General features: G+C 43.7%; 1 protein-coding gene across 1 annotated transcript in view; it reads right to left on the bottom strand.

Moving 5' to 3' along the window:
* Positions 1-14,997, bottom strand: part of CACNA1C (calcium voltage-gated channel subunit alpha1 C) — a 704,641-nt gene that overhangs the window by 138,716 nt on the left and 550,928 nt on the right. The window contains exons 11-13 of the mRNA XM_078849824.1: positions 7,887-7,913; positions 5,489-5,649; positions 4,398-4,623 (exon numbers count right to left, since the gene is read on the bottom strand). Of these exons, the coding sequence (XP_078705950.1) occupies positions 4,398-4,623; positions 5,489-5,649; positions 7,887-7,913 (414 nt within the window). The remainder of the gene's footprint in view (positions 1-4,397; positions 4,624-5,488; positions 5,650-7,886; positions 7,914-14,997) is intronic.

Here is a 14,997-nt window from a genome sequence, read left to right on the forward strand (position 1 = left end):
TTGATCTTAAACACAAAAAAGAAGCTTACAAGAAGTGGAAGATTGGACAAATGACCAGGGAGGAGTATAAAAATATTGTTCAGGCATGCAGGAGTGAAATCAGGAAGGCCAAATCACACTTGGAGTTGCAGCTAGCAAGAGATGTTAAGAATAACAAGAAGGGTTTCCTCAGGTATGTTAGCAACAAGAAGAAAGCCAAGGAAAGTGTGAGCCCCTTACTGAATGAGGGAGGCAACCTAGTGACAGAGGGTGTGGAAAAAGCTAATGTACTCAATGCTTTTTTTGCATCTGTCTTCATGAACAAGGTCAGCTCCCAGACTGCTGCACTGGGCAGCACAGCATGGGGAGGAGGTGACCAGCCCTCTGTGGAGAAAGAAGTGGTTCGGGACTATTTAGAAAAGCTGGACGAGCACAAGACCATGGGACCAGATGTGCTGCATCTGAGGGTGATAAAGGAGTTGGCGGATGTGATTGCAGAGCCATTGGCCATTATCTTTGAAAACTCGTGGCGATCGGGGGAGGTCCCGGAAGACTGGAAAAAGGCTAATGTAGTGCCCATCTTTAAAAAAGGGAAGAAGGAGGATCTGGGGAACTACAGGCCAGTCAGCCTCACCTCAGTCCCTTGAAAAATCATGGAGCAGGTCTTCAAGGAATCAATTCTGAAGCACTTAGAGGAGAGGAAAGTGATCAGGAACAGTCAGAATGGATTCACCCAGGGCAAGTCATGCCTGATCATACTAACTGCCTTCTATGACGAGATAACTGGCTCTGTGGATGAGGGGAAAGCAGTGGATGTGTTATTCCTTGACTTTAGCAAAGCTTTTGATATGGTCTCCCACAGTATTCTTGCCAGCAAGTTAAAGAAGTATGGGCTGGATGAATGGACTATAAGGTGGATAGAAAGCTGGCTAGATCGTCGGGCTCAACAGGTAGTGATCAATGGCTCCATGTCTAGTTGGCAGCCAGTATTAAGCGGAGTGCCCCACGGGTTGGTCCTGGCACTGGTTTTGTTCAATATCTTCATTAATGATCTGGAGGATGGTGTGGATTGCACCCTCAGCAAGTTTGCAGATGACACTAAACTGGGAGGAGTGGTAGATATGCTGGAGGGTAGGGATAGGATACAGAGGGACCTAGACAAATTAGAGGATTGGGCCAAAAGAAACCTGATGAGGTTAAACAAAGACAAGTGCAGAGTCCTGCACTTAGGACGGAAGAATCCCATGTACTGCTACGGGCTGGGGACCGACTGGCTAAGCTGCAGTTCGACAGAAAAGGACCTGGGGATTACAGTGGACGAGAAGCTGGATATGAGTCAACAGTGTGCCCTTGTTGCCAAGAAGGCTAACAACACATTGGGCTGCATTAATAGGAGCACTGCCAGCAGATCAAGGGAAGTGATCATTCCCCTCTGTTCAACACTGGTGAGGCCACATCTAGAGTATGGAGTCCAGTTTTGGACCCCCACTACAGAAAGGCTGTGGACAAATTGGAAAGAGTCCAGCGGAGGGCAACAAAAATGTTTAGGGGGCTGGAGCACATGACTTATGAGGAGAGCTACAGGGATTATTTAGTCTGCAGAAGAGAAGAATGAGGTGGGATTTGATAGCTGCTTTCAACTACCTGAAAGGGGTTCCAAAGAGGATGGATCTAGACTGTTCTCAGTGGTAGCAGATGACAGAACAAGGAGTAATGGTGCCAAGTTGCGGTGTGGGAGGTTTAGGTTGGATATTAGGAAAAAACTTTTTCACTAGGAGGGTGGTGAAGGACTGGAATGGGTTACCCAGGGAGGTGGTGTAATATCCATTCTTACAGGTTTTCAAGGTCAGGCTTGACAAAGCCCTGGCTGGGATGATTTAGTTGGGGATTGGTCCTGCTTTGAGCAGGGGGTTGGACTAGACGACCTCCTGAGGTCCCGTCCAACCCTGATATTCTATGATTCAGTGTTTCTTTTTAATTTCCAGATGTAAAGGTCTCAGTTCCCTTAAACACTCTCTGGATTTCTAGGCAAAAGGTTCCACATCTATGCCCCTTTTCACAGAGAATTCTCCTAGCAGGATTGTAAACTGTTCTCTCTCTCTGCAGGAGCGGAGAAGAGTCCTGAACAAACAACTATTCCTCTTCATCATGTGTTACTTCTTTTTCTGTAAAACCTACTGGTAGGATGGCCTTCCTGCATCCTATTAACTTAGGCCTGGGACAGACACCTTCCTTAGAAACTTGGCCCAGAGCTCGATGAGCCATATCTAATTAAATTTTATCAACCTTTGCCTTTAGTCCCAGGGATCCAGAAAGAAGACAAACTGCAGATCTGGGCTCTTCATTCCTCCCAGGAGGCTGAATCTAATAGTTTATTTTTGCTAATTCCTATTCCCTGTATCTTCAGCTGACTCTTCTAAATAGGCCACCTTCCTTTCGAATAGTCACAGCCTTGCCTTGGCCAATGTCTAAACTGTCTCTTTGGGTGTAAACCTCTTTTCAGCCCTTGACATCTGACCTTGAAAGCCATCCACCCTTAGCAGTAAGCTGAACTATAGAAACTTCATAGGTGTTTTTCATTTTTTGGATTCTATAATGGCTGTTAAATTCAGGGTAAAACCTTATACTAATCTGGCATCCAAGTCAGTTGTTTTTGTCTGCAGCACAGCTCTGCCATCTTGAACGCCTTCCAGATCTGGTCTTGCTTTTCCTGTGCTCTTGTGTTTTTATCTCAGTTTTCACAGAGCTCTCCTGGAAGTTTAAAATGATTGTAGGGCCATTTTCATATCCGAGTCTGCAGGAAAACCCATGGCTTCACCCCCACAACTGAAGCTTTTACAAAGTGCTAACTGGAAGCCCATATGGGTGAGCCCCAGACCCCTTTCTCCATCAAGCGACCACTTACAGGAATTTGTATGGAGATACTAAATCGGGATGAGTCGGAAGCTGACATTTCCTGTGACTTCACCTCAAGCTGGCTAAATCAGGTTTGTGTTTTGCAGTACCTGATTACAGGAGGGAACAGAATCACTGACTAGGAGGCACTGTGCCTTTGTGGAAATGGAGGGAGAGAAAGAAGGGAATGAAAAAAAAAGAGCTTGAAGAAGGTCTCAGTTGCTGCTGCCAGTGTGGGGCTCCCCTCCTCTGAGGGAGGATCTGGAATGGGAGGAGGAAGTGGGCAGAGTCCTCTCTATGTTGCTGCTAGGGCTGACACCATGCTTCTTCCCATAGGGACTTGTGGGGGAGGAAGCTGCCAGGGTCCGCTCCCTCGTCTGCCCATTGTTGTGGCTGCTGGGGTTGGCAATGGGCTTCTCGATCAAGTTTTTTCCCATTTAACACAGCCTTGAGTCACCATAAAGCAGCAAAAAAAAGGGAACATGCCAATTTCTTTTTAATTTGACAGGGACCCTTAAAAGACCAAGCTTGGTGGATAACATCTTCCCATATTTTAATATATTAACCAGCTTAGTTTAAAGTGCTTCCAACCAGACTTGCTAATCACCCAGGAGGATGGTTTCCCGTTTCTTCAAGTGATGCACCCATAGGTGCTGACTTTTTGGTTCCTGGGGGGTGCTTGACCCCCGCTCTGACCTGGGTCCCGCCCCTTTTCCACCCTTCCCCCAACCCCACCCTGCCTCTTCCCGCCCCCATTCCACCTCCTCCCCCCAGTGCCTCCTGCACACCGTGGAACAGCTGACCGCATCGGGTGGGAGGTGCTAGGAGGCAGGGGGAGGCGCGGATTGGCAGAGCCGTCTGTGAGTGGGAGGTGCTGGGGGTGGTGAGGGGGAGGCATTGACTGGGAGGGTGGGCTGCTGGTGGGTGCTCAGCACCCACCATTTTTTCCCTATAGGTGCTCCCAGCCTCGGAGCACCCACGAAGTCAGGGCCTATGGACACGCCTCCACTCTTTACAGCTCCCCAATCTGTACAGAAAGGGGACCAATTCTCAATGATCCCCTCACTCTGACTTCTCCCATTTTTTCCCTATGAAAGAGCTGATGTCTCAATCCCAAGGACTTCCTTATCTGGCATAAGGCACATAGGCATCCTAAATCCCCTACCAACTGGCCAATCTCAAATGGCTCCACTTTGGTTATGGAGTTTCTGCTCAGCTGTTTCTTGCTCCCTTCCCTTCTCCCATCCCCCCAGAAAGGTGCCTTTAGTTCTCAGCTGCCCTGCAGAAACCACTGTACTGCCAAAGGTACACACCGCAGATGACTGAGCAGAAGCTGGGATGCCCTGTGGAGGAAGAAGAAGTAGGTAGGATAGTGGAAGGAATGAAGCTGCAAGGAGATCAGTGATTTGGATACATGTGTGTGTGGAGCAGATATCAAGTACCATATTTGTCCATGATGCTAGTGCTCCTAGGCCTGTCCCTGCCTCATCCCCAAAGTTGGCCTCCATGGAAAACAGAAGTACCTTGTGATTTTAAATATTCTCAGGAGTCGGACGCATCTCAACACCGAGATGCCCAGCGGTGACATGATCTTGGTCTCCACCAGGATGGTCTCCAGGATTCCTCCACAAACAATAAAGCAGTCAAAGCGGTTGAAGAGAGATACAAAGTAGGCCTGGAGACCTAAGCTGTACATCTTCAGCAGCATCTCTGCCGTGAAAAGAGCTAGCAGCACCTTATTGGCAGTGTCTCATGAAAAAACGGATAAAGAATAATTATTATAATTTCACTCAAAACCACCACCACCACCACCACCAAAAATCCCACCTACTACTACCAGCAAACAGCGAGGTCAGAGTGAAAAGAGAGAGGACTCGGCTCAGCATGCAGCCAAGGAAGTGGGCCTATGTGCTGACAATCCATACATGAAAATGTTTTGCATAGAAGCCCTGGTTTCAATCACAATACTTCCCACATGCATGTATTATACAGCTGTATAACCTCCTTGACAGGAACTGTGCTTTCCAATGCACAACCTCCTGTCACACTTGTCATCTTCCGATGTACAGGTTACAACTATTGGCTGCCGTGTTATCTGCTCTTGTTTAATTCAGCCTTTCAGCTGCTCTCATTTCCACTGAGGATTCAGCTGTTTATTTCTTAGACTAAGGGGAACTTCATAAATCATTCCTCCCTCCTCACCTCCTTTGTAACCAGAATGTATCATAAATGCCATTCGAGTGACAAACTGGGGAACTCACAACCCCGAGAATCTACTCTTAAACTGGCAGCCCAAGTGCTGCACACACAGACAGAAGTAAGCTCCAGCTATGTGACCTCACCTGGATCTAAAGGAACATTCTAGCTGATAGACAGCTGGGTACTAACAGTGTTCTCTGAGGCCTCTCATAATGCAATCATGTATTTGAGATACTGTCTAACATCCTCTGCAAACAGAGGATTGTATTTGTATTTGCTTGTAGTTCAAGGCTGGGACTTCAAATACTGGGTCATCAGACCTCTAACTCTTTCTTTCTCTTTCTCCTTCCCTGTACGTTTGTTTATCCCTTAATGGTTACAAGGACAGCAAGCAAAACCACCTGCCTCATCTTACCTTGGACCTCTGTGAGCCAGTCTGGCTGGTTGTAATGTTCAGAGGCAATGGTAAGGGTGTTGAGAAACACAAGGAAGATCACCAGCCAGTAGAAAATATTGGACTTGACAGCGGCTCGGCACTTCCTCCTGCAGAACCTGTTCCACCGGCGCCAGTAGCGGCTTGAAACGGGAGAAAGAAAAAAGGGATGAAAAAATGGGGACGTGTAAGCCATTGCAAATCCCTCAGTTAAGACCTCCAGCTTTCATTCAGGTGAATTATGGAGTCTGAAGTGATGACAGTGAAAGGCTTTTAAATCCATGCTGGGAGAGAGTCTCCATGACTGCTCAGGGTGACCACAACCATCTGAACAAAACACGGTTCTAAACAAAGTACTAAGATTCTCGGGTGGACGAGCCCTTTCAGCCAGTTTGACTCGGTGAGAGGAGACATGTGCTGACCAGAAAGAAAAGGCCTCTAGAGATTTCTTGTTTTCCACAGAAATAGTAAGCTTTTCTTTATTGAATAACTGTGGGCCTGGTCATGGGTCAGATCCAGTGCCCACTGAAGTCAACTGAAAGTCTTTCGTTGCCTACAATGGGCCTGGAATCGAGGCCCCCAGAGAGGTGCCGTGTGCCTGTGAATCTCAGCAAAGAATGGGAATTTCAAGTGCTCAGCACCTATCAGTATGAGGCCCAACAAGACAGCCAACTCTGTACTGAAAACAATGTCACAAAAGTCTATTTTCTTTGAGATCCCTGGGGGACCTCAAGATCTTCCCCTGTGCCTGTTGATAAGGATGCCATTTGCTAATAAACAGTACCCCTTTAAATTATGCCTTCCATGAACACAGCCCCTCATGAGTGTCACACTGATTTCTGAGGGTAATTACTAACCACAGAAGGTATTTAAAGCTAATTATACACCTCCTACTCTTCAGAATTTAACTTGCTTAGCAACCAGTTTCCAGGCAACTCTTGGCACTGTATAATACATCTAATAGTTTTTATTATATATGTATTACATGACAAAGTGGAATGGGAACTTTCCTTGGCTAGACCTGTCTCTCTCATTCCCTGACAAGTGGTAAGCAGTGATCTCGGACTAGGACGGAGTTCAGCACCAAGACACACTAAAACCAGATGCAAATACTCCACCACTGCTTAAGAATCTTACAGCAAAATTTTATCAGGAACTCAACTGTAAATCTTTGTTAGCTAGGTAAAATACTAAGAATTTTTCTACGAAACACAAGTAATTTGTGTGCGCTCAAGTGGAAGCGAGTCTAGAAGTGTTATTTTTGAAAAGTGAGAAAATTATTGTAGTGTTTGGCTAATAGAGATACTCTGACATCATCAGGAATAAGTGCATGAAGATCAAATAGCATTAATGCTGTGGTCTTGTTTTCCAGCCTTCATCTAGTCCAAAATGTGTAAGCGTGTGCATGTATGTGTGTGCATGTGCATGCATTTGTGCTATACGTGCACCTATATGTATGTAGGAATATTTATGCTTTCCTGTGTTTGTACATGTGTCAGCATGCATGTACTGTACGTGTGCATTCACACGTGCATGTATGTATGTGCACGGGTTAATATGACAATTCTACATTATTATTCACATCTCCTGTATGAGGAAGAAAACAGCAGTTTTCCTGTCCCAATTATGGAGGAAGCCAAAGCATTTCTTATAGCATTCTAGTGTTAGAAGTCTTGCTGGACTTATAATTCAAAGCCATGAAGACAATATAGGTCACATACTGGAGAGGGAAATGGACTGGAAACCTTTTTCACAATGAGCAAGTATATATTTATAAGCATGATGGAGTAAATTCTGCCAGTGGAAGTATACGTCTGGTCAGCCCAGGCCCTCCACACATTTCTAAAAGCTGATAAATTACTAAGAATCAAACACCCAGTAGGGAAACACTGTGGATCTTGCTACAAAAGGGTAAAATATTCCAGCTCTGTCCAGTGGTGGGATGAAGCCTAATTTAACATGGAAGCCCTATCTCTTGAGACATTTACAACTAAAGAGAAGAGAACACTACCCAATGCTGTAGAAAACAAACACTTGGGTTGGCCTTTTAGTGGAATGAATATCAGCTGATGATCTAACTGGTCTATCTCTAGCTTCTATAATTTTATGACCCAATGTTACCAATGGGGAAGCTTTCAGGCCAACATGCCAGAAAATGTGAACTTCTGAGATAAGTGTCACCTCTAACTCATGGGCCTTATCTCAGTCTAATATTAAGTAAAAAGGTCACTGATTTTGGTGGATGATTGATTAAATTCTATCCACGTTGGGAATGGCTTAGAGTTATCCATGTGCCATGGTGACAGTGAAAGATAATTTTAAAAGGTGGGATAAAAAACCAGTCGAATGACAGAAAAATATACAACTATATTTTACTTACCTAAACTTAGATTTGGAGATCCGATGCCTGAAAGATAAGAGTTACTGTTAGTGCTTCTAAATGAACTGTACACTCTAGACCTCCATGAGAACAGCAATAGAAAGAAGTAAGAATAAGCACAATGGATTCCCAATGCATACTGTTTTCCTCTTTGAAAACTGTAACTCAATCCATGCCACTGGGGGTTGCCCTGGCAGAAGAAGAGTACAGTCTTGTTGGTAAGATGAAGGAGAGTGGCGCCATGTGAACCTGAAGATTCTGTCACCCACATCATCAATGAAACAGCCCTTCTGTTATCTAAGAGGTCATTCTGAAGCCAAAGGTTACCATAACCCTGTTACCAAATGTCTTATACAAATGTGACCATCTTCTTCTTTTTCCTTTTGTCATTGAAGAGTTACAATCCTCTGGATTTTACTTTTATATGAAATAAATGTATGCTAATATATAAATATTAACACTTTGACTTTATATAGCACCTTTTACCTGAGGCTCTCGAAGAACTTTACAAAGTGGTAAATAAATCATCTTCATTTTGCTGAAACCAAGGTATAAAGGGTTATGACCAACAACTTCAAATTTGGGTGCCTACAGTCACATGTAGTCATGTAAATTAAAGTGGCCCAATTTACAAAGGCACTGAGTGCCCACAGTTTCCATTGGCTTCAGTGGGATTTGCGGGTGCTTAGCACCCTGGAAAATCAGACCACTTTCAACCTAAATATGTATTTCAGTGTCTAATTTGAGGCACCCAAGTTTAATGACCTAGGTGACTTACTTAACATCATACAGCAAGTCACAGGCAAAGCCAAGAATAGATTCCCAATCCGTCACTGACAGACCAGACACCAATGGGTCAGTTTCTTTATGTGGAAGGGATTTTAGAGATAGAAACATATATTTCACCAGCAGATGGTCCAAATAAAGAAAAATCCTCTGCACTGAATACATCTCTCCTGCAGTGTCATATGCAAGCAACACTAGGCCACATACCAGCCTGCAGTGAATATAGACAACACCACAAAAAATATTTTTATAAAGAAGAAGAAATAACGTGTCTTCTAAATGTAATACATTGCTGTAAAAAACAATGGGAACTTAAAAGTGAATGAAGTAATGAGGTACCCACAGAGGGTATCCTTAATATTATGATGTTCCAAACACTATAATTTGGAAGAAGTTTTGTTTTGAAAAGTCATCTCTATAGATTGTACAATATGTAGATTTAATGAATGTTCAGACTTAAAGAATGGTTTAAAAGTATGACCTAAAACAAATAATAATTTGTGAACATGCAGTAGGAGAGAGATAGAACTCAGTCAGAGCAAGGGACAAGTCACAGAGGATGGAAGGAAGAAGAAGTCAAAGGGTGTAAGAGAGAGAGAGAGAGAAGGAGAGAGAGAGAGACAGTGAAAGAGGCACAGAGAATGAGAGGAGAGGTCACTCCTGGAGAATGGTAGGGAGGAACAAGGGAGAGAGGTGGAGAGAGGAAGGCGTCATGGGGGAGATGACCGATGGAAGGTGAAGGACAGAAGTTTAAAGCCTCTGGGGACCCCACGGGCTGAATCCAAGTGTCCCTCCTGCTTTACAAAAAAGGGAGCTGTGTGGCATTTAAGGAACCTTTTATTTAGGTAAGCAAAAAGTTATGGCAAGTGTTATATTCATCATGCATGTGATAATTACATCTCTGGTGCACAAGGAGCTGCAGCAAAGTGCCATCACTTCTCCGCCAGGCTAGCTAATAATCTTCCCACTGCTTCGGATGCCCTTCTGCTAAGGCAGAAGGTTTACCCCATAGCGGTACTATATATATATATATATATATATATATATATATATACACACACACACACAGGTCAGGGAAGGAAGAAAATATTTTTATCTAGAGCCAGAATACAAGGGTGAAACATGAATTCTGAAAACATAAGTTGAATAATACGACTGATTCTACAAACATGGAAACATTATGTACAGTAGGCCAGCTAGTCTGTAACACTCCTCTCAGCTGACCCTTACTACCACAGGCCTCCTGGCTTTCAGAAGCAGAGTCATTCTTCTCACACAAAAACATGCTGTTATATCTATGGATTCTGGCCCCTTGTTACAAACCCTTTGTGCCACTCCAAAATTACACCTGCCCCCTGAGGTTCAGGGTGTACAAGATTTAGTGCTGGACAAAGTGATGAGTTTAAGACCAATACTTCACAACCCTATTATGTTAGGAGCTTTACGTCACTGGAAAAGAAAGCTTCCCAGTTTTCCAATGAGACACAGCTTTTACTTCTAGCTCTGGAAGGTCTTCAGATATTGGACCTTACAATCCTGGCATTTAAAATACAAGAAAGCTATTTTAGATCATTATTAGATGTTTTTAGAGCTCTCTCTGAGTAGAGCAGAGTTAGACTCATGATAGTTTAACTCATCTAAGTTTAAAGAAGGAAGGACACCAAAATAGTTCCCTGTTTGTTTTTTAATTCCCTAAAACTTTTCTAAAATTGTATCTCCATAAATCTGTAACATATAACAGATATGGGGTATAAAGGGTGGGGTATAAAGGGTTAATGAGTTCAGGGTAATCTGCATAAATCACAGGTGGTGCTATACCCCAGATTCTTACTGACAAAACCTTTACACAACACCATCACACATCAGACCATCAAGTATTCCATAGGAGACAAACAGAAAGACATTTATGAAGAAGCGTGTGATACTCTGGTATGAAAGCTATACAGAAATAAAATCTATTGCACTAAGACTGTGGAGGATTTAGGCACCAATATAACTGTACATCTACCAGAATAGCAATTCTGGGAACACCTTACAGGTCTCCAAGCATGTAATATCAATCATGATACTTCACAGATATTCTCACTGTACAGATTTTACCACAGTACTGTATAACCATGCAATTATTTGTCACCTTGGTCACAGCTACTACTATACTGTATAACCTCCCAAGTAATTATCTTCCTGATAACTTATAAACCCCCATGGACACAACTAAAAGCTCTCAGAACATCAGTAGCATAGAAATTCACTTACTGTAACTCTAGGAAATACACAACTTCATCATATCCAAGGAGCTGCATTGTTCAGACCTCACAGATTTTAACACTAATCCTAGTGTTGTGACACTGACTGCATGTTGACATGATACAGGTTAGTGGTGCAATTAGTGGTCAAACAGCCAAACAAAACTATCAGGGTAACATTCTTTCCTGGTTAATTTAAAGGTCCTAGAAAAATTCCTTGCTTGTTTCCACTCAGGACTTTGGAATGCCTGAAATAGTGACAACTACCAAAGATCCTATTTTAGACCTTTCATGGGAAAAATGCATGCGGTGACAGGACACTTTAGGAGGGTTAGTCAGTTTCAGGTATGTATCCAGCAATAAAGCTGGTAATATGTCACCTTAATAAATTGTTAGAGCTGAATTCTGCTCTCATATTTGCCTGTGTAATTCCTATAGCAGTCACTGAACTAAACTCTTCTTTCAGGTACATTTTGTGTAACCCCATTAACATCAGTGGAGATGCACAGGTGTAAGTGATGATAGTAACTGGCCCTTTGTGTATTAATTAAAGGCTTCCAGTAAACTGGGACACAGTACTGATGACAAAAGGACAGTTAACCTTGCTTTAATATGGGTTCAGATACTCCCACGACTCCACTGAGACTTGATGGGAAGATCTTTACTTGACAACTATACTCAGTCTCCTGACAGAATCAGTGAGCTGTAGCAGTGCCTGGAGACTGATGCCATTTCTCCTTCCTTTTCCCCTCACTACAGTATTGCTCTGACTCCATGAGAACTAAAGAGCAACCCCGACCTGACTGGATGGGCACTGAATCATACTGGAGTGGCAGCTGCTGGCCAGCAGTGGTAAGAGACAGCAGAGCATCTCCATAAAATCATAGAATCATAGAAGATTAGGGTTGGAAGAGACCTCAGGAGGCCATCTAGTTCAACCCCTGCTCAAAGCAGGACCAATCCCCAAGTAAATCATCCCAGCCAGGGCTTTGTCAAGCCAGGCCTTAAAAACCTCTAAGAATGGAGATTCCACTGCCTCCCTAGGTAACTCATTCCCGTGCTTCACCATCCTCCTAGTAAAATAGTGTTTCCTAATATCCAGCCTAGACCTCCCCCACTGCAATTTGAGACCATTGCTCCTTGTTCTGTCATCTGCCACCACTGAGAACAGCCAAGCTCCATCCTCTTTGGAACCCCCCTTCAGGTAGTTGAAGGCTGCTATCAAATCCCCCCTCACTCTTCTCTTCTGCAGACTAAGTAAGCCCAGTTCCCTCAGCCTCTCCTCATAAGTCCAGCCCCCTAACCATTTTTTGTTGCCTTCTACTGGCATATTTTGTCCAATTTGTCCACAGCCTTTCTGTAGTGGGGGGCCCAAAACTGGACTCCATACTCTAGATGTGGCCTCCCCAGTGTCGAATAGAGGGGAATAATCACTTCCCTTGATCTGCTGGCAATGCTCCTATTAATGCAGCCCAATATGTTGTTAGCCTTCTTGGCAACAAGGGCACACTGTTGACTCATATCCAGCTTCTCATCAACTGTAATCCCCAGGTCCTTTTCTGTCAAACTGCAGCTTAGCCAGTCGGTCCCCAGCCCGTAGCAGTACATGGGATTCTTCCGTCCTAAGTGCAGGACTCTGCATTTGTCCTTGTTGAACCCCATCAGATTTCTTTTGGCCCAAGCCTCCAATTTGTCTAGGTCACTCGGGACCCTATCCATACCCTTCAGTGTATCTACCTCTCCCCCAAGTTTAGTGTCATTTGCAAACTTGCTGGGGCTGCAATCAATCCCAAAATCCATCCTGCTGAAATCTTAAGGTGATTTGCTAGTCAAGGAGTTACACCACAGGCTGGGAAACTAGGCTAGGGTTTTAGAGTCTAATGGAAACTCCAGCCCTGACTGTGAAGCAAGGGGTGAAGGGGGGTGGGGGAGGTGGAGTCAGGCTAGTCACAGAGTTGGAAATGTGAAGGATCCTCCTCTATAAAGCCAACCTACTGTCCTCTATACACACATCTCATGAGGTACTGGGCTGGCCGTCAGTACCAATGGCCCAGGCTGTGATACTTGGGAGGGTTGTAGACAAGAAAGAGAAACAAGGGCCAAGCCTGTGCATTTTCCAACTGAAATCAGCAGTGAATTTCTGGGCTTTTGGCAGACATCTGTTACCATGGCTCCTGATGTGGCGGGGACCAGAGATCTCGCAGCAGCAAAGAGATCAGCAGCAGTCTGTAGTGTCTTCAGACACTATTTGCTTATCAAGCCCAGAACAGCAGCAGCCGTGGCAGACAACAAACCTGCATGTGATCAGCTCTTCCCCCTTCTCCACAGATGCCTATACCGACTGTTCTAAGAGCTGCAAAGGAATTATTCTGCCAGCCAGAAGAGCACAAGGAAAAGCACCAAGGGAAATACACTGATGGATCAGCTGATGCCAAGCGCTTTCATTATTTACAAAATTTTCAGGACATAGGATATTCAATTGAAAAGCCTGGGTAACTCATTTATTTTGTTTTATTCTGGCTTTTTTGTTTTAACCCCCCTGTGCAAAATGGTTGGACTATACCAGGACTGAAAGGAAATCCTGGCCAGGATGAAAATGCCAAACGGCTGATTGTTCCAATGAAAGCTGATCATTTGAAGCTGTTTCTTCCTTTGAGTTCAAATGCTTCAACCCTCTACTGTGGCCTCCTGGAACATGAGTCTCAACAAGGGTCTTTCTATAGATCAGCTACTCAAAAAAAAGGCAAGAGCTTCATGTCACCCTGCGTATTTCTGGTTGTATTGGAGGACCAGATTTCTTGGGTGCACCTAGTCCAAAATTCAGTTCCAACAAGGCTAATATTAAGCATGGGTCCTGCCTGACCTCAGGAATCTAAGCTACAACAACATGGGCTCCAAATTAAAGATATATCTGTAGGGAATTCATATGATCTATGGATAAAAATGCAGCATCTCAGATAAATTACTCACTGCTGGGAAGCCTTGTGAGTAAGGCTGCTCCTTAATCCAAAATCCATTGCTCCTAGGTGTAGGTTTAACACCAGTTTATCTGTTGCAGAGGATCATGGGAAACACATTTCAACGCACCTTGTTAAAATAGGTCAGTCACAGCTGTGGTGGGACAGAGATAAGATTAGGGTTTCAAATTTTGTCTTTGGGATAAAACTGTTGTGTTACCATTCCAATGCAGATGTTATCACAATATAAGGCAACATCATCGTATGAGTGATGTCATGTTGGCACTGCAGAAGTTTTGGGATGCTTGTAGATGGTTCTTGATAGTCCTATCAAATTCAGAACGGTCCCTAAAAACTGATATGTATTACAGCTACCCTAGGCATTGTGAGCCAAACCCATCCCTGATATAACTCCATTCATGTCCAAGGAATTACCCCAGGGATGAATTTGGCACTGATTTTTTGTTTTTGTTTTGATAAATTGGATGTAAAGCACATTAACGAAATCAAGAAATCCAAATTTAACTCTTCCTAGAACTCCTTCTGTTGGTTCTAAGGTTAGAATCACTCCAGACAGCTCTGCTAAAGAAGGCACTTAGGCTTAGGTACTATAGAAGATACAGGTTTCTTTGGAGCATGATGCACCAGGAAACTACTTCTGCTGGAGGGGTGCTCTCCTGATCTCACTGAGAACATATCTCCATGAAGTCAGGTAGTGCTATCAGAAGAGTTTTCCATTTCCAAAAGAGATGCTTGGAATTAGCTTCTTGTGCTGATATTTCTGCCATTCACAGACCTTTTTTTTTAAGGTTCTACTACTTCATATAAGAACAGAAAGAACATCCAGTAATTCTAAGTCATCTTTAATAACATTGCTTTTCCTTTCCTTCTCCCAAAGGCATGTCTTCCTCTTGTCATAAGTACATTCTGATGGCAAGAAGAAAAGGAGTACTAGTGGCACCTTAGAGACTAACCAATTTATTTGAGCATGAGCTTTCGTGAGCTACAGCTCACTTCATTGGATGCATTCAGTGGAAAATACAGTGAGGAGATTTATATACACATAGAACATGAAAAAATGGGTGTTTATCATGCACACTGTATGGAGAGTGATCACTTAAG

The sequence above is a fragment of the Lepidochelys kempii genome, chromosome 1 (genome assembly GCF_965140285.1).
Source record: "Lepidochelys kempii isolate rLepKem1 chromosome 1, rLepKem1.hap1, whole genome shotgun sequence".
Taxonomy (NCBI): domain Eukaryota; kingdom Metazoa; phylum Chordata; order Testudines; family Cheloniidae; genus Lepidochelys; species Lepidochelys kempii.